The sequence below is a fragment of the Leptopilina heterotoma genome, unplaced genomic scaffold, assembly GCF_015476425.1.
Source record: "Leptopilina heterotoma isolate Lh14 unplaced genomic scaffold, ASM1547642v1 Lhet_10, whole genome shotgun sequence".
Lineage (NCBI taxonomy): Eukaryota > Metazoa > Arthropoda > Insecta > Hymenoptera > Figitidae > Leptopilina > Leptopilina heterotoma.
The window spans coordinates 1,474,448-1,498,659 of record NW_025110813.1 but is presented as its reverse complement, the minus strand read 5'-3'; the positions used below and the strand labels follow the sequence as shown (position 1 = coordinate 1,498,659).

Below are 24,212 nucleotides of genomic sequence, written 5' to 3'. Positions count from 1 at the left end.
ATAGCATAATTAGAAACAATTTGAAAGATTGGAAAGTGAATATTTAGGAGAAGGATATATAAAAGAAGGGATAAAATACGAAAGCATTGAGTAATTATGATATAATGAATTTTCTATTTATTTTTTGGATCACTATACACTGTCCTAATTTTGTTTGTACAGACATTCTTTGCTTGGTTCACAGGTTCATTTGTCATCTCATCTTGAATATAACATTCATACGATAGAATTTACATCATAAAAAATCGTAAAACTCCCTAATTAAACTGACAATTAGGTATATTGCAGTGCCCCATCTATATGGCTCTACGTTTACCTACACAGGGGAAAAAATCTTCTAATTAATGACAAATATGCTATTTACAATATTATGTACACGAGATAGCCGGTGAAAGCGACTCATAATTTACGAGCTATATATATATATATTTACTAATAATTTATTATCATCGATTTAATCCGATCATGCGGACATCAATTTTCTTTTTATATAATAAATACATTATAATACATCCACCTAATTCGATCGCCACAATGTTCCATATTAAAGCGAAGAGGGGAATTTTTTTTCTTTTTTTTTTTGAAATCAACAAGAGACACGTTTATCTATATATTTGCGTTATATATAATGTCTAAAATTGAAAGCGAATCTAGAAATTTTAATTGTTAGTTTTAGAATCACATTGGAATTAGACTCATTAGTTGAGTTTTTTTCTAACACTGAGAAAAATGGTATTCTTAATTTAATTGTTCTTTATTTTAAATTTATTTATTTGAAATACACCCCGAGAAATGTTTTATTTGAACAAAATAAATGTACGTACAAAAAAATAATTTTTTTGAGCGGAAACAAAATATTTTTATTTATTATTTAAATATTTTCAATTATTTATTATTATATTCATTAAATAATTATTATTTATTATAAATTATTAAATTGAAATATTTTTAAAGTGGAGGGATTCAAATTCAAATTCAAACTGTTAAATTAAGAATAACATGTAATTTCAGTGTTTATTTGATTATTCCCACAAATTCGTTGTGAGACAGTCGCACAATATAAAAATCTTTACATTTATAATAATTCACTGAGATCTTACAAATTTACAGACAATAAGATATACATAAACTTTTATACGAGATATTTTTACCTAAATCGATTAATAACAATTCTTTTTTTCCGAAGATTTTTAATGTCGATTAGAAATATTTGATTAAAATACAATTTTTTGTTTTGAATTTTAGTAAAATTTTCTGTTTGAAAAAATTAATATCGAAAAATTTATTCTTCTTCTATTTTTTTATTCTTATTTAACTATTTATTTGTTTTATTTTTTCTTTAAAAATTTATTTTCCGTTCCTATCGATTAAGAATTCGCAAAATAAAATTATTTTCGACAAATGGGGAGATTTTTCAAAGAAATTTTTGAGAAAGAAATATTTTTTTCGTCACGGAGAAGCAAAAAAAACATGTTCAAAAAAAGTAAGATTCGTTGGGAGATTTTTTGAAAAAGAAATACTGAGGGAAGCAAAACAAAAATATCTTCGAAAATGGGAAGATTTGTTAAAAGATTTCTTCGAAAAGGAAATATTTTTTGGTCACAGGGAAGAATATATTATTTCTTTCCCAATATACAAAGCTTCTTGAAATAATTTTGCAAATATTGAAAGAAATCATCGCGCTTTCTTTTTCGGTCACAAATTTGGTATTCAATTTATTTTTTTTTCCTTTTTTTTAATTTTTATTTCTTATTTTTTCGTTTTGAATAGTGATAGGAAAAACAAATGCTCTATAGTTTTTCTTCCATCGAATTTGGTAGTGGCCTCTTCTTCAATATCCCGAGATCCTGAACATTTTCAAGAAAAGTCTTGTGGTGTTGAGCCACAATAAGAGGATTCACAGTCTGCACATCTTTCTTCAGTTCCTCCATGTCCCTTTTCAATTTCGCTCGTCGATTTTGAAACCACGTGATCACCTGAGCATTACTTAGTCCCAATTGCGCGGCAATTTCGTCTCTGTCAGCTGGACTCAAATATTTCTGATACAAAAATCTCTTTTCTAATTCAAAAATTTGTTGATTCGTGAATGCCGTTCGACTCTTTCGCTTCTTCTTCGGTTGCTGTCGATTGTTGAAGAGGTTCAAATGATTGGCTTGCTCTGTAACAGAAAGAATAAATTTAACATTAGAAAAATATGATTTTTTGTTTATAGTTGAGGAAGAAATAATTTAAGCAAAATTGAAGAATTTTTATGATCAAATTTTTGGTAAAAAATTTGATCAAAAAAATTCTTCAATTTTGCTTTATTTAACATTTTCGTAATATTTTTTGACAACAAAATATTAAAAATGTTTTGATTAATAGAAATTTTTTTGTTTAATAAATTTTTTGATTAACAACTCTTTACTAACAAAATTATTTAAATAAATAAATAACTTTTTATCACCAAAGTTCTTTGATCAACAAAATTCTTTGATCAACGAAACATTTTTATCGATAAATTTTTTTAATGAACAACTTTTTACAAACAAAATTCTTTGAGCAACAAAACATTTTTATCGATAAAATTTGTTGATCAACAATTTTTTAGCAACAGAATTCTTTGATCGACAATTTTTTTTGGATCAAATTACACTTTTAGATAATTTTGATGATAATTTGTTTTAACACCATGTTTGGGTAATCAATAAAATTTTGAGAAGTGAATAGAATTTTTTCCTCGATTGAATATATATAGATTTCAGTTTGAGTGAAGAAAGGAATAGAAAAAAATTCGTATACACAAAATGATTGGGAATTATTCCCGTTGTGGTGGGCAGATAAAAAAGTCATAATCGCCTTTGGTGGCAAAGGTGAGAAACGGAACAAGTTACGAGAGGGAATAGTAGAGAGCGAGCCTTTACTCATATGCAAAAGCAAGCCACAAATCAGATGCATCTCGAGATGTCGAGAGAAATCCCCCCATAAAAGTCGTATTACAGATTCGTTCCGGACCCATCACGAAATTCCGAACTCGCCACATAGATATACTATATATCAAAGAAAAAAGAATATCCTCCAAACCCAGAAAGACATCAGAAAACAGTTTTCAATTTACAACTTTCTATACAACACTTAATTCTCATTGATTTTTTTTTATAGTTTCATCAGTCGATTTCCGTCATATAGTCGGATTAAACCAAAAAAATACAAAAGCTATTAAAATTTGTGGTATTTTTTTATTAAAAAAAAAAAATTAAGTCTTGTGTAATTTTTCTATAAAATAAATAAGGCGAAATTATGATTGATATCTGGAATTTTGATTCGAGGGCAGGGCAATGTTTTTCGTGATAAGAATTAGATGAAAGAATTCGATTGTAGAAAATTAGTACAGGAAATCATTGAGGATATCTACTAGTTCATGGAAGGTGTTATGGATCAGATTGGAAATAATTGGGTTGAAATAGGGCAGAAGCTCGATGAGTCGCGGACAAAGTAGCCGGTCGTTTATGGAGATCAAAGAGTGCCGCCATCGGTTACACCTGCGCGCAACTCGAGTACAGTCATCTTCGAAAGCAGGTATTATTTCTTCACCTCTTCGTTTTCTTCTCCCTCTCTTTGACTTCTCTTCCTTTTTTTTTTGGTCTTTTACTTATTTTCTTTGATTTTTTATTTTTTCCTTATTTTTTTTCTATTCTATACTAACTCTAATCTCTTCTATTCCCTTCAATAGTTTTCCTTGCATTTTTTCTTCTGCTTCTCCTTTATTTCTATCTCTCTTTTTCTTACTTTTTTCTTCTTTTGTTTTTTTTTCTTTTTCGTATTTTTTATTCTCTTGTTATAATTTTCTTTTGTTTCTTCTCATTTTCCTATAATTTTCCATCTTTATTGTTTCTTCCTCCGAGTCTTCGACTCGGAGCAATCGATGTCTTCATGTTTTATAATAATTAAAGATGACCGAGCGATAAAATCATTAATTTATATTATACTTTATAAAAAAAAATTTTTATTATTTTTTATGAAAATAAACGAATTTCAGTGGAATTTTCATTATTTATAAAAATAATTAAATGTTTGCGTACTTATTTTATTAGAATTTTTGCAAATAATTGAATTTCAGAAAAGAATTTTATTATTTATAAAGATAATTGAAATTTTGAACAGATTTTTAAAAAAATTTTTAAAGGTAATTGAAATTTGAAGAAGAATTTTGATATTTATAAAGATAATTGAAATTTTGGTGAGAATAAGAAGAAACATTTTGAAAAAAATTGAATTTCTGCGAAGAATTTTTTTACTTTTGAATATAATTGAATTTTTGCAAAGAATTTTATCAGAACTTGTGAAAATAATTAAATTTTCAGGATTAATTTTTATTATTTATAAAAAAAATTAAAATTTCGACGAGAAATTAAAAAAAATTTTTTGAAAATAATTGAATTTCTGCGAAGAATTTTATTACTTTTAAAAATAATTGAATTTCTAGGATGAATTTTATTATTTATAAAGATAAATGAAATTTTGACGAAAATTTGACAGAAATTTATAAAAAAAAAATTATTAAGTAATTGAATTTCTCTGAAATTTTCATTATTTAAGAAAATAATTAAATGTTTGCGTACAATTTTATTACAATTTTTGAAAAAAATTGAATTTCAGAAAAGAATTTTATCACTTATAAACATAATTGAAACTTTGACGAGAATTTAAAAAAAATTTTTGAAAATAATTGAATTTTTGCGAAGAATTTTATTACTTTTGAAAATAATTGAATTTTGCAAAGAATTTTATCAGATTTTAAAAATAATTAAATTTCCGGGATGAATTTTATTATTTATGAAGAAAATAAAAATTTTGACGAGAAATTTAAGAAAATTTTTGAAAATAATTGAATTTCTAGGATAAATTTTATTATTTATGAAGATAATTGAAATTTTGCCAAGAATTTTATTTAAATTTTTTAAAATAATGGAATTTCGGAGAAAAATTTTATTATTTATAAAAATAATTGAAATGTCAAAGAGAATTTTTAAAAAAACGTTTAAAATACCTAATTAAAATTTTGCTCAGAATTTTATTAAAATTTTATTCATGATTGTTTGAAATTAAAGTATGTGTTGTCGAGAAATGTGATTTTCTTTACAATTTTTACAAGTTCGTGTTTCTTTTTTGTCGTCTTTTCTAAAATTTCATCCGACTTTTTCGGAAATTTTATGCGACTTTTCGTGACTTTTGTTGTGAATAAATAAATTTTTGTGCGTGTATTACTTATTTATTTTTATTCTCTTTTTTATGTTGTAATAAAAAAAGCTTAAAAACGAGAAATATTTTTACTAAATATTTAGATATTTTTATTATTTATTAAAAGCGGTTCTAGCGAATAGCAAATACTAGTAGAAAAAGCAAAGAAGAGTAAACATTGGAAAAGAAGAAGAATCAAGAGAAGAAAAAATAAAGAGAGAGTAAAAATAGGAAAAGAAGATGAAACAAATGAAGAAAAAAGAAGAAACAAAAGAAGAAGAAGAAGAAAAGGAGAAGAAACAATAAAAAAAATTCCATTCTCTCTCCATTTTTTCTTCTTTTGTTTCTTCTCTCATCATTTCCCTATATTTTTTACTTCCCCCCCCCCTACTTTTTCTACTTCCTTTCTTTCTCCTTCTCTCTCAATTATTTTTGGTGAACCGAAGAGTCGACGGTGAAACTTTACATTTTGGTGAGTAGTGTGGCATCAACAAAAACACTTCTCCTTTGTCCTGTCGATACATTCTACTGAGAAGATTTATCAATTTTCTTTTTCGTTAGGATCTCCTCGTCCCATAAGTAATCGACATGATTCATTCAACGAGCCAATTCAGTGTGCTGTCAATTTTCATTATCCACCAACCACAGCTTCGACGAAATTAAAATTCGATTAGCCTTATTGAATGTTCATTATCTTTTTTCTTCAATCTTCAATTCCTCATTACCTCGCTCTTAAACATTTATCATTCGAAAATGTAATCGGCAGGGATTTTTTTTTAAGTTAAAATTATGCTTTCAATTTTTTTTGCAACTATACTTTTTTTTCGTGAATATACAGTCCAACTTTCAATAATAAAAATTTCCGCAGAAATTAAATTTCTTGAAATTGATTTAGGGTCCTTGGAAAAAATCTTGATATTTAAAAAAAATTGGATAAATAAAACCCTTGAGAATTTGAATTTTTTTCTATGCGTACCTTGGGTTTTAATTTATCGAGAGTGGACTGTATTTAACAATAATTAAATAATTTGATGAAATTTTTTTTTTCTATTTCAAATTTTGCGAAATCATTTGAATAAAAATTTTTAAAATTAGTTAAAACTAATTTGCAAGCACTTGACTTGATAGAAAAATTAATAAGCTCAAATTATTTAATTAACACCAGCGATTGAAAATAATGATAATGATAAAATGATAAATGAGTGATAAATTCCGAATAGTACGATATTAGAGAATAGTTTTATAAATTATATTCTCTTTCCCAGTATCATCTTCACCTGAAGTAAAGTAACACCCCTTTTAGTTTTTATAGCACACTGCAGTATTGAGAAAATCTCGGAAATGAAATAGAAACATTTCACAAATTATTCCACTTGTAAAATGGCTTTTGCAAAGAAGTACTTATCGTACTTGTACTTTTGCAAACTAAAGAAGAAAAAGAAACTTCTATTAAGAAAATGACATATTATTTTTATAGTAGAAAGAAACGGTGGAAAATTGAGCAACTCGAAAGACAGATGATCTCCTTTCTTCACCAGAAAAGTTATATACTATGATATACAAGAAACAGTTAATGGTTCCCTTATTTCCAGGAAAATTGTATATAGACATAGATATTTGCAACATTTTCTCTGTGTGTGAGAGAGAAAAAGAGAGAGTATAGAGTAGCTGAGGTACCAATATCACGAGAGAGAGAGAGCATAAGCACAACACAGTGGAACAAAACTGACGAAGAGAGGCGCTGAGATATTAGTTTCTGCGGTCGACTCGCCGCGGAGATTTAATTCGTTTGATGTTCACGAATTTGCCGCTGCCTTTTTCGCAACACGTTCAGTCCAAAACCTCTCTTCCTTCAAACGACGACCTTCCTATGTTCCTCACCTCTTTTCTCCTTTTCCTTTAACCAATGACTCTGCAGCACTATGCCGCACACACTTCCTCCTTCTTTTCTTCTTCCTTTTTTTTCTCCCTTTTTTCTTTTCTTCATTTTTGTATTCTCATTAGATAACAGCCTTGGGGCCACGTTTAATAGTCGTTTTTGAACTATTCAATTTTAAAAACATCACTTAATGAAGTTCACCAAAGGTGGATTTCTACCCTTTATTTTCTCCTTTTGCTCTAGTCGGGAAAAAAAATTCTTTCTGCGCAATCAAGCATAATTTGACCCACGTCGAAAAATTCCATAGAAGTACTCCCTGGTAATTCTATGGAATTTCCATGGAGTTTCCATGGGAATTCTATGGAATTTCCATGGAGTTTCCATGGAAATTCTGCAAGTTTTTTATTTTAGAAATATTTTAACATTTCCAGGGTTGTCAGTGGTCAGGGAAATCAGGGAAAAGTCAGGAATTTTTATTAAAGTACAGGAAAAAATTGAATTTATAAGAAGTTACAAATGTTTGCAGAAATTCAATTATTTTCAAAAGTAATAAAATTCATTGCAGAAATTCAATTATGTTCAAAAATTTTTTAAAATGCCACGTCAAAATTTTAATTATCTTTCAAAATAATAAAATTCTTCTCCGAAATTCAATTATTTTCAAAAATGTTCTTTATTTCAATGATTTTTGAATACTATTTTAATACAATTTTTCAAAAGAATTCAATTATTTAAAAAAATTTTAATGAATTCTACGCATACATTTAATTATTTTCATAAAATAATAAAAATTTCACAGGAATTCAATTATTTACAATTATTGTTTTATAAATTTCTTTTTTTATTATTTTCATAAATAATAAAATTTTTACATGAATTTAATAATTTTCATATTTCTCATTCTCAATTTTGAGAAACACTCGTTTATTCAATAAATTATTTATTTTTGCATTTGAATAATTGAATTCTCGTAGAATTTTCTAATAAAAATTAATTTAAAAATGAATTTCAGTTAAAATTTTACATAATAATTGAATAGCATAAACTTTCAAAAAATAATTAAATTTTGAATACTTTTGAGAATAATTACATTTTTCGAAAAATTTACTTAAAATTCGATTAAAAATAATTGAAATCTTGTGAAGAGTTTTATTATTTATGAAAATAATTGAATTCTTGTAAAGAATTTTTATTAAATTTTTTTTTTAAATAATTGAAATCCTGTGAAGAATTTTATTATTTATAAAAATAGTTCAATTCTTGCAACGAATTTTTATAAAATTTTTTTTTTAATAATTGAAATCCTGTAAAGAATTGTATTATTTATGAAAATAATTGAATTCTTGCAACGCATTTTATTACATTTTTTTTAAATAATTAAATTCATTTAAGAAATTTTATTAAAATAGTAGATTTTGAAAATATTTGAATTTCAGCCAAGAATTTCATTATTTGTGAAATGTAATTGAATTCTTGCAAAAAATTTTTGAAAATAATTTAATTTTTTGAAGAATTTACTTAAAATTGTATTAAAAATAATTGAAATCCTGAGAAGAATTTTATTATTTAGGAAAATAATTGAACTTTTGTAAAGAATTTTTATTTCCATTTTTTTTAAATAATTGAAGTCCTGTGAAGAATTTTATTATTTATGAAAATATTTTAATTTTAGCAAAGAATTTTATTATTTGTGAAATGTAGTTGAATTCTTGCAAAAAATCTTTGAAAATAATTACATTTTTTGAGGAATTTATTTAAAATTGTATTAAAAATAATTGAAATCCTATGAAATATTTTATTATTTATGAAAATAATTGAATTCTTAGAACGAATTTTATTACATCTTTTTAAATAATTGAAATCATGTGGTAAATGTTATTACTTTTAAAAATATAATTGAATTTTTGGGAAGGATTTTATTAAAATTTTTGTAAATAGTTTAATTTTTTTTTTTAATTTTATGAAAATTTAAATTATTACAAAACATGAAGATGTCAATAACTCCGTGTCTTTGACTCGGAGGGATCGATATCTTTCAGTTTTATACTAATATTCTTATAATTTGATGAATTTAATAAAGGTTTGATTTTGAAATTTTTTGAAAATCTTAATTCTTATGGAATAATTAATAATGATTAAATATTTATTAAAAAAAAAATGTATTGGTGTTTTGGAATAATAGAGTCAGGGAAAAATCAAAATTTTGTCCGGAAATCAGGGAAAAGACAAGAAAATTCTGTAAGTCTTTTTATTTTAATAATATTTTAACATTTGGGAAAATTTGTTGTTGATTAAATAATTGCTAATTTGAAAATAATTTTTCAATGAAAGAAGGTGAATATTTTAATTGACTTGCGACATTTTTTTCGTTTTTAAATATAAATTATTTATTGCTGATAATTTAAGAAGAAAAAAATATCGTCCTCGTTTGAACGTTCGAAACTTTAGGACCAAATTCTACGACAAATTAAAATTTAGAGAGAAGTTAAAGTTTTTAAGATAAGTTTTCAGTAGTAGAAATAAGTTTAAGTCAGACAGAAGAAAATATTGGAATTTTAGAATTAGTATACAATATACTAATTGTAAATTCCTAAAAAAATGCGTTTTGTCAGTTCGGAAATTTATTGATATTTTCCATGACAGTAGTAAAAGTAAGTTTCGGTCAGACAAACTGACAAACTATGTTTGCATTTCGTTCTACATTCAAGTCAAACGATTATTTTCCTAATTTTCATTTTTATTATGAAAAATATTTTTATATAGTTCAATTTCTTAATTTCGATCAAAATGACTTTAGATAGTGCCAAGGGGGGAAGATTTAGGGGAAAAATTACAGGTACACATGGACCAGAAATTTTATCGTTCCGCATGATTCGTGTCGAAGTTAAAAGCCGCGAAGTTGTTAAATCGATTGTATCGTCTAATGGATTATTTAGTAACCGTTTTCTTTAGTTTCTGAATTTAACGGTCAATACGAAATGTATAGCGCCGCATTTCTCTCTTTCTCTCTTTTAGGAAATTGAGAAAAGAAGCGTCTAATTAATGAATTGATTCAGCCGGAAAATTGCAGATCATCCGTAAAACACGCATTTTTTTTAAACATACTATATCACCATTTAATAGATTGTTTCGCTCCTTTCTTTTATAAATTATAACTTGAAAATTTCCGTTCCACTGGCTTTGTTTCGATTGCCGAAATCTCCTGCCCAAAAATCAGTGGGAAAGTTTTTTTTTTCCATACCACTTTCTGTACATATTTTTTTCAAGATGTATTCTAACGTTTAAGTCCCAATGTGCACAAGCGGAAAGTGTTCGCGCGAGAGTTGTCGGAAATTTTTTAGAGCGCGATACTTTCTTTGGAAAAAAATTAGAATGAAACGAAGAGTTAATTTGATTTCTATTAGAAAAATGATGAAAGAAGAAAATTAAAATTCTGACACAATGACACCAAAGAAGAGATTTTACTTTGAAGTATAAAAATTATTTGTAAATCATTATTTAAAATCTATTTTGTTTTGGTTAATTTTTAAATGACTATTTAGTTATAGCATAACATTTTTATGTTATGCTATAACTAAATAGTTATTTAAAAATTGAGCAAAACGAAATACATTCCAGAAATAACTTCGCCCACTTGATTTTGGAACTCGAGATGAGCGTAGAATGAGGAGTGATTTAAGGACGAACGATATATTAAACAATGCGATTTTTGCGAGGTTGGAAAAAATAGAAAAAAACATGACAGACCAATTGGGAAGGCGACAGTCATTTGTCTCCCTGAAGCCAAGTCGGGAGTTTTGCTCCCGAGAACTGGCTTTTTATTCTCTCTCTCTCTCTCTATAACTATAAGAAAGAGAAAGAGAGAGAGAGAGAGAATGTATAAGAGAAGAGTCGATCCTCAAGCGCCTTTGCCCACATGTCAACGATATATTTTCTGCCGGCCCACAAATCGCTTAGCGGGTAATTTTGAAATTGGAACACTTATTTAGTCGTTTAGCCCTAAGGGCGTATCCATGAGCCCCACTCATATATACATATATACGATTCAGCAACGAAGATTTATCGTTGGATTTTCGTTCTCTGGGCCACCGGACGAGTCACTACCTTTTCCATTCTTTTTTTATTCTCCATTTTGAACAAAAAAACACATCATGTCTCCATTCAATGAATTCAATTTCCAAATACGGTCAAAATATAACGGTTCATATTTTATTTTTGAAAACGCCCTCGAAGGAACTATTATATTGATACAATATTATCGAACCTAGGGTGCGATTTTTTAATTTGACTTTAACTTTTCACTGTAATTATTTTGACTTTTACTTGGACGTTAACTTTGGCTTTGATTTTTTACTCGAATTTTATTTAACTTTGAGTCGATTTTGACTTTAACTTTGATGTTAACTTCGATTTTGACTTTGACAATAACTTTGACTTTAAATTTAAATGCCAAAGTTAAAGTAATACTGAAATTATTGGTTTAAATTTAATTTCTTGACTCGAATAAAAATTATTTTACTAAAATAAATATTTATTTATCAAATAATCGTTTAACGGAATCGAATAAATTATAGTGCGCGGCTTACTTCTTACTGCCTTTTTAAAATAAAATTAGCGCAATTTTAAAAATAATAGAATTTAAAAATTTTCTAATTTAAATTCTTTGTTGAAAACACTAAAAAAAATTCAATTTTGGAGAAATTCCAAATAATTGCAGGAATTCAATTATTTTCATAAAAAATAATTTAAAATTCTAGAAAATAATAATTGAATTAAAATGATGAGAATAATTTTTATGAAGTTACAGTAACAATATTCATACAATATAAAATAATGATTTGATCAGTCCCGGTCATCTTTAATTATTATAAAACATGAAGATATCGATTACTCCGAGTCGAAGACTCGGATCTTGAAAAATCTTGTTTTATAACAATTTATACTTTTATAAGTTGTTTAATTTAAAAAAGGTTTGAATTTAGAAATGAATATCCTTACTTCTGTGGAAAATCCTGTTCGAAAAATAAGATTAAAAATAGGAATTGTGCAAATATTTTTCTTCTTTTTCTAAAACAAAATAAAAATTTTGTTAAAAAAATTTTGTTTGATAAACAAAAATAGGTAATGAAAAATAAATAAATTTTCCATTTCTTAATCACAGTCTTTTAATCAAAAGAAGTGAAAAAAATTCTGATGATTTCTATTTGTCATTACAACTTTGAATTAATTATATTTAATTGCTTTTTGTTTCTTAACTTTTTTATAATTTTTCTAAATTATTTTTTGAAAATAATTGAATTCTTTCAATTTTTCTGACGAATATATTTAAAAATTGCATTGAAATTAATTTAATTTTTATATAAAATTTTTTTAAAATATTTTCAAAATAATTGAATTATTTTTTGAGAATTTTAAATTCTTGTTAAAATTGCATTTGATGGACATTTTTGAAAATAATTAAATTCTTTTATGTAACTTTATTTAAATTTGATTAAAAATAATTTAATTCCTGCAAAGAATTTTTGTATTTATAAAAATAGTTGAATTGTTTCGAAGAATTTATTAAAATTTTAGGAAATAATTGAAATTTATGGAAATATTTTAAAATATTTGAATTCATCCGAGGAATTCAATTAAAATTGTCTTGAAAATCATTGATAACGTTTGCTTTAAATTAATAATATAATATACATTATATAGATAACAAAAAACAAAAGTATAAACAAAAGACAACTTCAGAGTGTGAGGGACAGAAAATGTGAATGAATGAAAGAACATTCAAATTATTATAGTTAATTTTTGTTATTGTACCAAATTGATTAAGAATTGATAGCAAAAATTTGAGTCAAAATTTATGATTTAATTCAAATATTTTGGTATAAATTCGATGCAATCCGATACTTTCAAATTAAAACTGTAGTTGAAAATTGAGAAAAAAATCTTATATTTTTTCCACATAATGAAAAAAAAAATTGATTAAATATTAATTAAATTTGATTAAGTATTTATTTGAAAATAAAAAAGTAATCGTTTTTTGTAATCAAATAAATTTTTTTTTCCGTACAATTGAGATTCTTTTCAATTAATATTCATTACACCTAATTTGTATATTACAACAAACTTGTAAACTAATGATAATTGAGCCCAGTCTATTATAATTTTTGTTTTTTAAATTAATATAATTAAGATTAGTTATTACGATATTTTCGTCTAAATTAATGGTAATTGAGATTAGTTTTAATAATTTTTTTCCTTTAAATTTATGATAATTGAGATTAGTTGAGGAGGGTGTTTGTATATATATTATGCATACACAGGAGCAGAATATATAAATGAAAAAGAGAATAAATCGTGTGAGGGAAATGAAAGCGAAAAAAAAGTCGGTCAAATTGATTTTGTTTTCTATATATATAATACGGCAGCCAGGAAATAGTTTCGGACGCCATTTTCAGTTGGATTTGTCTTCATTAGGACTTCCTGCGGGGCGCCCAATCCCACCTGGCTATTACGAGGTGTTGAACCACTCGAAGATACACCACCAATATTCCCTTCTGATGAAACGATATACATATATTATTTGAACCCAATGGGTGGTCTAAATGTTTAAGCTCCCGATGAAGACCAGTTGGCTTATTTCCTTCTATTTCACCTTCTGTTCTCCTGTATATATGACATTCATATTTTCTTTCATCAGTTTGTAACAAAAAAAAAAGAAAATTTATCTCCAGCAACGTTTAATTAAAAATTGTTTTTAGTTTACATTGTTTTTTTAAAATAGCTTTTATTTTAAAATTAGGTTTTGTTAAACATTTATTTATTGTTAAAAATTGGTTCTAGTTGAAAATTGTTTTTTATTAAAAATTGTTTTTAGTTTAAAATTGGTTTTTCTAAAAATAGTTTATTAGTAAAAATTGATTCTAGTTAAAAAATAGTTTATTAGTAAAAATTGATTCTAGTTAAAAAATAGTTTATTAGTAAAAATTGGTTCTAGTTAAAAAATATTTTTTGTTTAAAATTGGTTCTTATTGAAAAGTATTTTTTATTAAAAATTGTTTTTAGTTTTAATAAAAAAAATAGTTTTTTCACTTTAAAAATCTGAAATACTTGACAATTTTTTATTCCTATTTTCATATATTTACTTAACCAAACTTTGAGTTTCGCTCTTTATCTACATATATTTAAATGCAGTCGTAAAATATATTTTTTTTTTATCTTTTTTGCAAAAGATATTTGCAATTTGCATTTACACTCATCCAGCGTCATATACTGTAAAATGTATTATTTTAAAAATATATGTCATTTTTATAAGAACGTTTTTAATTTATTCTTTTTCTATATTTGCATTTTTATTATTTATTTCTTTATTCATTTTTTTATCTTTTTTCTAACCGAATTTAAATTTTTTTTCCATTTATCCAAAAGTCTTGGATCTATCCGCGCCTCTCCCATCATCAACTGTACATATATTTCTGTCTATTTCCGGAACTCTGAACCCTTCTATGTACTAAAGTGGTGGTCTCAATTCTTTAAACCAAGGGCCCAACCCACGTGCCACTGATTAGCGTAATTATAAAAAAAAGAACTGCTGAAAGGCACGCAGGTCTTCTACTTTTGATGTATATATATATATTTATTGCATATATATATATATATGTTGTAAAATATCAGAAATGTGGAAAAAGAAAACGATATGATCAGATATAACGTTTTTCAACAAGACTCAATGTTAAAAGCTATTATTTCGTATATACAATGTTTAAGACGTTGTAAAAAACGATATCTAACTGGTATTTAGCTTTTTTTCGAAAACTAAACTTCCACTTTATTACGGTTTATCGCAGTGGTATATATGTGAATTAGATAAAAATTTCTTCTTGAAAACGGCTAATTTTATTGCTCTATTACCTTTTAGATGTAAAAACGAATGGAAATTTATGTGTGTATACAATCATTGTAAAGAGGGTAATCGAGATGAAATTCTAGTGGCTGCAATATTGTCGTTTTTTTAGAACAAGATTGGGTAGAACAAGAGAAAAATTGTAAATAATGTAAGTTTTTTTGTATTTTTTTGTTTGAAAATTTTATTGTCAGGTTATTTTCTCTACTAATAGAGAGTGATTCCAGAGTGACTGTTTTGACACTAAAGTGACAAATTGTGGTAAAATTTAAGTGGCTGCTGGTTTACTGTTGCTGGAGTCACTTTGGAGTCATTGAGAGTCATTAAAAGACTGATTAAGAACACTACGTTGTTATTTTTTATTGACTGAATTCATTGAATCAATTTTTTATTCATTCAGGATTCAAAAAAAGTCACTTAGCTGTTATTCGTACTTTATAGTTACTTAGGAATAAAAAGAGTTAAAAAAGACACTTGAGAGTCACTTAGGAATAACTAAGTGACTTTTTATAGACTCGAGCCACTTATTAATTAGTAGAACAAATTTTTATTAACTTTAGTCACTTAGGCATCAATAAAGTGAAAGTCTATAGTCACCTAGAAGTCAAAAAAATGACTTTGCAATCACACAAAGTGACTTTTACTCCTAAGTGACTCATAACGTTTGTAAAGCAACTTCTGCAGAAAAAAGTCCACTAGAATAATAGTTGGGAAAAAATCTCTCACTACAAACAATCGTTTATCTTGTTTCCTTTTATTTATATATTTCATTTTAAATACTTAATTTCTGGCACACGACGCTGTATCCGCACCTCGTTTCTTATAAGCGCTCTGAGATAGTCGACGCATTGCGATGACTGATACGACGTTTGCATTCCGGTCATTAGTTACGGCGTCGTCACTTCTGCAATTAGAAACCACTAACCGCTCTTCTTTTTGTCCCCCGTCTTTTTCTTCTTACGCATTATTCGCATTTTTACAAGGACATCAAGTCCGTTGACGCGTGGACAAAACCATCATTTCTAAATTCACAATTTAAATTTAAATTTAAATTTCAAATTCAAATTTTACTGCAAAAATGCCAAATATTCAGGGTAAAATAATGTTAAAATGAAATACACGTATTCGTATGTGGTAAAAAGAATGCACAATGAGGGGTTGGAAGCCTCCATTTCGTGTTTAAAGGGCGTTTACAAAAGATGAGGTTAGACTAGACGAAATGATAGAGTCTGATTCGAAGGGGGCAATATGAAGGGCTGTACAAAATTTTTATAGTGGCGAGCTATTGCCGCAGATGCGGATGATGTATTAATTGCACACGAAACAGTCGGCCCTCAAAATTGATACTTTCAATTCAGGGCCCAACCTCGAGCACCTGTCGCTATTGGGTTCTCTTTTCTTTACCAGGGGACCAAAGTACAACGCCTCCTGCATATATATATATGTATATATAAACAACCTTCCGCTCATCCAATCCACCTTTTTCCTTCTTCCGTCCTCCATTTCTTTTGCATCCTCCTTCGAAATCGAAGATTTTTTTATCCCTACATATTAACCTCTCTTTCTCTAATTCCATGTTTTTAAAATGTAATTCCGTCTACAGGCGTTTCTAATTTCTAGTTATTAGAGTTGAAATTGTTTTAAATATCTGGTTCGCTAACCCCAAAGTTTCAATTTCTATAATGAAAACAGAGGGGCCTTTTTTATGAATTATTTATTACTGTAAAAATTAATGCTCTTTTCGATTTAAATTTCGCGACAATTCCGCCACCATCCGACAGATGTCAGTCGAGGTAAAAGGCTCGGCGCTCATTGGCGGCTAGGAGTGGAAGGGGTAGAAGAATCGAGAAGCTCGTCGAAACTCCAGTTCGCTCCCTTTATTTGTTTATTGGTAATATAAAAATTGTAGTTAATAATATCCGGTAAAAATTAATAGTTCAAAAAATTAGCTTATTTATACAATTGCCTACAAAAATTATAATTGAAAATCCAAAAGACATTTCAATTTCGTCGTGGCTTAATTAAAATCTTTTTTTTTCACTTTGACGAAAACATTGTTTTAATTAAATTTAAGAAAAACAAACTCACAGTTAAAATTGTCATTAAAAGTATAAGAACCATTAGCAGCGCGTTTACAATGCAATGACCCGTTGCAGAAATCTATTATTGCGACATAGATATATATATAAGAAACGGGGGAACTTTGAGACTAGCGAACGAGGAAAATCGCCATCGAGCCGCGAAGTCTTCCCAATTAGCATGAAACGAGACACACAAAAAAAAGAGCAGGAAAAAGAATTGAAATAAAGAAAAGAACAAGCATCGCCAAGAGAACAAAAGTTTTTGATTCGGATTATCTCTACTGTTCTTATTGCAGTTATATCCTTACCTGCCCGAGGTAACGAACCATGATGATTAAGAAATCGTAGGGAGGAATTTAATCGCATTTTAATCATGGCAGAGTAATTACCACTGTAATTAATCCTCCTTTTGATTTCAAAAACAAAGACTCAATTATTATTCGCATTTCACAGCGGGTGATAAATATACGAATGTTTTGCAAAAAAAGAATTTTTTTTCTTTACCAAACATTTTTCGAGTCAGCTGTCTTCGAACATTAATTTTGGAAACAGTGAGACAAACTTTGGAATGAAAGACGTAATTGCTGCGGGAGGACAGTGGAAATATTTTACTACTCTTTCTTTTTTTGAAACTTTTTTGTTATTTTGTAAAGACGAATTAATTCACTTTTTGAATCTTAAATATTTAAACAATAGTTAAAAAAGGGAACAATTAAATTCTGGTATAGGCAATCGAGAAATTAACGAACAATTCTGAAATATTAAGAATAAGATTGTCAAACTCATTCTGTTTTATCGTTTAACGATAATATAAAAGTATTTATCTTTTTTCTTTTTTTTCTCTATATTTTAAACGTTCATTTGTGTTACTATGTCAAGGACCGAAGAAGCATAATGATTTTACAACAAAACGAGCCTTATAACAATTCTGATGATCATCAGTGTGGTAATTTGCAGAAGTATTAAAAAAAAATTATAGGAGAAATTTAAAAATAGAAAAGTGCTATAATTTTAATGCCTGCATAAAAAGAGTAATTTTTCCATTTTTTTCAATAAAGAAAAAGTAGATTTCTTACGTGAATATAATATACGTGAAAAAAATATAAAGCTGCTTTTACTGTATTTATTGTTTTTCTTGTACTTCTACGCATTTGTAAGTTTTTGCAATTACCAAAGTAAATTTTATTAATAAATTAATTGAAATAAATATATTTTTTGTCATTTTTAGTAGTAAAATTTTACATTTTTAATTCAAATTTTGCGCCAGGAAATTTAAGCAAATGCAGCGCCATCTTTATACTCTTATTCCATCAAGTATGCCCTTCTACATTATAAATTCTTAAGAACTTCATAAAGTTAATAAAGGTTTTAAAAAAAAAAAAAAAATGAATTTTTAAATTAAATGTTACTTTTAAATAAAAATTAGAAAAATTTCATGCATCAAATTTTCTTTGACATCATTGGGGATGTCAAAGTCGATTAGATTCAATGTGAAAATCGCATCGACTTTAATATTTTCAAAAGTTGCTTTTTTTAAAGTGTACAGAAAAAATCACTTTTTCTTTTTGCTCCCCATACACAAACAGTGTGTTAAAAAAAGGCAAAATTTCTCCTTTTTAACACAAAACGACACGAACGTGAGATTTAACAAAGAGGGCGCGTCCTCCGGAGAAATAATAACTTAACTTGGCGATAATGACGCGCGCTATTTCTTCATTTCCTTAACGACAGCTACTCACAAATCCCTGGAAACATATGTCGTTTTGCTTTCTTAACGAGTATACATTTGAACCTGAGTGCGCACGCATATGTATTTTTCTTTTTTCTTTCTTTTTTTTTTTGTTTTGTTCTTTGCTACCGCGTGCGCGTTTCTCGTCCTTTTCTCCCATATTCACTGTATACTCTCTGTTATTTTCTTCTCTATATTCTCGTATATATCTATATACATACTTATTTTTGTCTCGAAATGATGCTCGAGCGACAAAGCGCGCAGCGACTCAGTCTAATTAGCATCAGTCTAATCTTCCGACGAATAAATCTGCTAGAAGAACCCATCGGCCAACAATAATGATTCTCTCGTCGTAAATAACCAGCTACTGGCAAACGGTTTAGAACCGGTCCACGCACAGGGCCCTTCTGATGTAGCTTCAAAAACATTCTCTCTCTTTCTTTCTGTCTCCAGAGAAGAAAAAATCTCTGTATATGTATGCGAGAGATTCCCCCCCCCCCCATCGCACGCAACGTTAATTATCTCATCGATTTCCAAACATGCCAATATTGTCATTATATGGATTTTACAAATAAAGACATTACTTCGTACAAATTGTCCAGGAAATGTTTTTTTTCCGCAATTCTGTTTGCTTTCGTGCTTTATTTATTTAGTCCTCACTCTCCATTCGGAGCAATTTTAACTCTAAATTGTTAAAATAATTTTTATTGACGTTCAACAAAAGAAAGGAGTGAAAAAGTAAACTGGAAATAGAATCTCGACGAGCTCTTTGATTTTTCTACCCCTTCCAATTTTCCTACGCGCCAATGAGCGCCGAGCCTTTTACCTCTAGTGCCATCTGTCGGATCGTGGCGAAATTGGCGCGAAATTCAAAACTAAAGACAAGTAATAACTAATAAAAGTTCTAACTAGCAGAAATAGTAATTAATAAAAATGCTAGCCAATAAAAATTGTAGCTAATAAAAATAGTAATTAATAAAAATTCCAGCTGATACAAATTCTAGCTAATAAAATCAGTAACTAATCAATAATATACTAAACAAAAATAATAGTCAATAAAAATTGTAGCATTTTGTATTCTACGTTCCATATCAGTAATACAAACAAATTAAGACGATTTTGCCCGATTGATATACGAAATGTCATCATTGATAGAAATCAGTGAAGCGCGATTTAAATTTATAGCAGGGCGATTATAATACAAATGTGTTAGCAAGTGTAATGTGTATAGGTAAACGTGTATATACACACGCATGTACATACAATGAAGTGCTGAAAGTGTAAGGGCAAATAATCCTTTAAGGATGATGGTGGAGTTCAACATAAAGACAGCTGTATCAACAGGCATTACTTAAATACAATTTTAATTCGTTTATTTTCCGCGGATACTGGGCGCGCAGCGACAAAGGTGGACCCAGCCACTGATCCCGATGCTTCATCTCGTCCCCCGGAACAAATCGTTCTCATCCTCTTCTCGTTCTTGCTCGTAACCGCGCGCTCTTTATTTCGTTTTACGGCGTGTCGCCTACTGGCTCCACAAGCCTTTATTCGCTCGATATCCCCCGCCTCTTTCATCCCTATAAACGCGCAACTCTCTCTCTGACATTTTCCGTTTGACATCCTCTAAGCGTTTTGTTTATTATTTTAAGTTTCTGCGTTTAATCTCAAATTATCCTCATATCTAATCTGTTCCCGCTTTTTTTATTTTTCACTATGACTTAATGTGTACGTGAGAATTCTGCTTTTATTGTTATTCTGTTTTTTTATTTTTAGTTCTTTTTTAGATTAGTTTTACCTATTTTTTCCTTCTCTTTTTAGAGGTTGTTTAGTGTGTTACCTGGACTATCCAACGCATGTGTTGGATAACGATTAACAAGAAAGGGAATTTTAGAAAAGAAAAAAAGAGTTGGAGTCAGTTTCGACGAGCTTCTCAATTCTTCTACCCCTTCCACTTCCCCCAGCCAATGAGCAACGAGCCGTTTACCTCAACTGCCATCTATCGAACAGTGGCGGAATTGGCGCGAAATTCAAATCGAGAAAAAGGTAAAATAGATTTATTAGAAAAGTGAGTAGACGAAAATCCACAACTGTTTTCACAGAATTCGTTTTAAATTTAATTCTCCTTACTCAAATTGATCCTATCTTCTAACTAAATTTGATTTAAAATATTAGCTGCATTTTGTGTGCTTCAAGGTAAAGAAAAAAGTGTTGCACTATTGCAAAAAGAAGTGTATGTAACAATGAGATGACGGAAGTCATTAAAATTGTATTTATAGTTTTGTATCACGCTATGGAACAGTTAGTACATTGTATTATGACAGTGAATGACTATGCGAACATTTGTAAAAGTTTCGCTGATGAAGTTGGAAGTTTCGTTAACAAGAATTTATTATGCGAGTAGCAGAAAAGAGCCTGAAGGTATTTTTTTGCAAATTGTCTACGTTTATAGATTAGCAAGGAAAATAATTTCTCTCCACTCATTTTCAACTGTCACACACGTGTCTGAAATGTGGAACAAACAAAAAAAAAGAAACAAATAAAAATCTACCGTATACATAGATACATTGAAAGTTCGACATTGTAATGACTTATCTGGTCCATTAAAGCGCAAAACATTCATGATGTATCTTTTGGTATATGTATATATATAGAGAGAGATCTACGCCCCTTTAAACTCGATCCGAAACAATTCCAATTTCCTCGCGTTCAAACTTCCATTCGATTACACTTCTCCCCCCAAGAAAATTGAATCTTCGACATTAGCAGGTGTCCAGTTTCCAAGAGACTGGACACCCCCCCAATTTACATGCGTGTCTAATTCCCGCAACAAACTTTTGCTGTTTCATTTTACAAATCGCTTAACATTGTCGATTGCGTATCAAAGTATTTCAAAGATGTTATACTTTTGGGTTCATCAAAACAAGATTGATCGAAAACCGAATTATCAATATGCTTAATACAATAATTTAAATTAGTAATTTAATACTAAATGCAAATTTAATTGTTTACAACTATTTTGTCAACAATTATGAAAGTGGAATCAATCATTAAACAAAATATATGATACCAAAATACTTTGTTGTTTCAATTTGGACCAAATTTGATCCGCTGCTAAAAATATTTTTGCTTTGATGCATTTTCCATCTTTTGTCAAAACGAAACCAACATAACGTCTAAAATATTATCCGCAGAGAGTTGATGGGACTTTAGAAGTGAGCGCAAGTCATTAAAATATCATCTCCACTTCCTTATCATTATCGTATCACTTTATTCATTCCATACTTTCATACAAGTCTATTAATCCTCAATCATTCACATCTTTGAATTTATTTTCCCTCTTTTTAATTTCTCTCCTTCGCTTTGATGTTCTCTTAATCGTCGTACGCATTTATATTCCTTCAATTATCCTCTTTAATTTTTTATTTTTCTTATTCCTTATTACTCTGTTAACATTAAACTAAATGTGCTTCAAATCCTAATGAATTGATATCAATATTTGAATTCAAAGTTTGGTATCAATTCACTACAATTTTGTAATAATTTTATCCGATTTTATATCAGTTTAATCAAAGATTCACAATTTTGTATTAATTTGAAATATTTCAGTATCGATTGAATACAATTTGGTAACAATTCATTCATACATTTCAGTGAAAATTAGATCCAATTTGTTATCAATTTATTGATACAGTTTGGTACCAATTGGTACAGAAATCAAACATTTGATACAATTTGGTAGCAATTTTGTATTATGCATATACAATTTTACCGCATTTTTTTCACACTAAAGTAAAATAGAACCAGTTTGTTTTGGGCGATTTTTCTGACACCTTCGCACAACACATGCACATATACAAATTACGCGCATGTGAATTGGGTTTTCGTTAGTTTCTCAGCATGAGAGAGAAGAACATGATATGCTATATAGTTTACCGGCTGCAAATCTTTCCTCGCGCGTATGAGATGAAGCAAAACGACTTAATTCCTCTCAAGTTGCGAGGAATTTTAGTTAAAACGCACAGAGGTCGTCACACTTGTGTATATATGTGCGATATTATAAACGTAGGTACAAAATAACGTGTGTATCGCGAGTTACATACGCATGCACGCAAAATGCGCTCCGATGAACACAAATTTAAACTCCGCCTCTTTTCCCTCCTCTTAATCCCTTCTCGTCATCGTCCATAAGACTCGATCTTTCTCTGCATTTCATGTACGTTCTGTTTACATATCCTTTGCTATCAATGACTGTATGGCATTTACTATGGTATTATACTAGGATTCTTGAAACCGTTAGAGTCATTAATTGTATTATCAATTGTCATTATTGATTCTTTTGTTAATTGTTCCTTTTTTTATCATCACATTTTTTCTAAAGATAGCAAATTGAGACAAAAAAAACTTTGCTTTTATCAAAACTTTGCTTCGTGACAATTGTGATACGTTTATTGTCTCAATTTGTTATCGTTAGAAAAACTATGAACACTTCTTCTAAGTATGATAATTATCATGATTTATACTTAATTAATACATTTAGTTATCATTAATACCTACTAAATTAAATCATAAATGATCATTAAGATTAACTGTTGTTTAATTTAGGAATAAATTTACGTTCTTAAGTTTAAAAATGACCTTGAGAATTTTTGGGTGCCTGCCTCACAAGTAGTCGAGCAGATAATTAATATATCAATCACCATGAGCGCAGTTGTCAGTGTGTAAAAAACTGTTGGTTGACACATTTGCCATCCGCTTTGCAATTTGACGCTGTTAGCGAGGTTGTTTACAGATTTTGATTTCTTTAGCGAACACAGAGTGGGAAGAAGAGGGAAGCAAAAAAACTTGCAAAAATTTTGCTGAAGAAAAATCAAACTTCAACACTCAAATACATTTTTTTTGGTACAAGTATGACTAAAATAATCGAGATACAAATTCCAGTCATTTATACGTTCCTAACAACAATTTGCAGAACTTTGCGACTTTCTGAATTTCAATTTGATCCGATTTCGCGAAATTTGCATTATTTGGCCGAAATGTTTAATCAATTGAATTATTCTTTAACAGAATTTTAATGCGTTTTCGAGAGAAGAAAAAAAAGATGAAACATTCAATAAATATGGAAATTAATCATTTATACAGAGAAGTGTGTAAAATATTCCCCAGAAATATATATAAATACACGGAATGTACACCATAGATAATTGAAAACCTATACATCCATATGTGATATTAAAATTAGAAAAGGTAGGTGGTCGAGCGGCAAAATAATATGATAATTTAAAACTCTCCACATATAGCTTCGACTAATATCTTACCCAATCGATACACTAATCCAATTTCCAGCGAGGACCATGAATGGAACTATATTATAATGTCTACTTTAGATAAATAAGTTATTCAAATAGA

The 24,212-nt window shown here is 28.3% G+C and overlaps 1 protein-coding gene across 1 annotated transcript in view; it reads right to left on the bottom strand.

Moving 5' to 3' along the window:
- Window positions 1-878: 878 nt before the first annotated feature.
- Window positions 879-24,212, bottom strand: part of LOC122498137 (lateral signaling target protein 2 homolog) — a 61,173-nt gene continuing 37,839 nt past the window's right edge. The window contains exon 2 of the mRNA XM_043605743.1: window positions 879-2,158. Coding sequence (XP_043461678.1) covers window positions 1,791-2,158 — 368 coding nt within the window. The 3' untranslated portion in view covers window positions 879-1,790. The remainder of the gene's footprint in view (window positions 2,159-24,212) is intronic.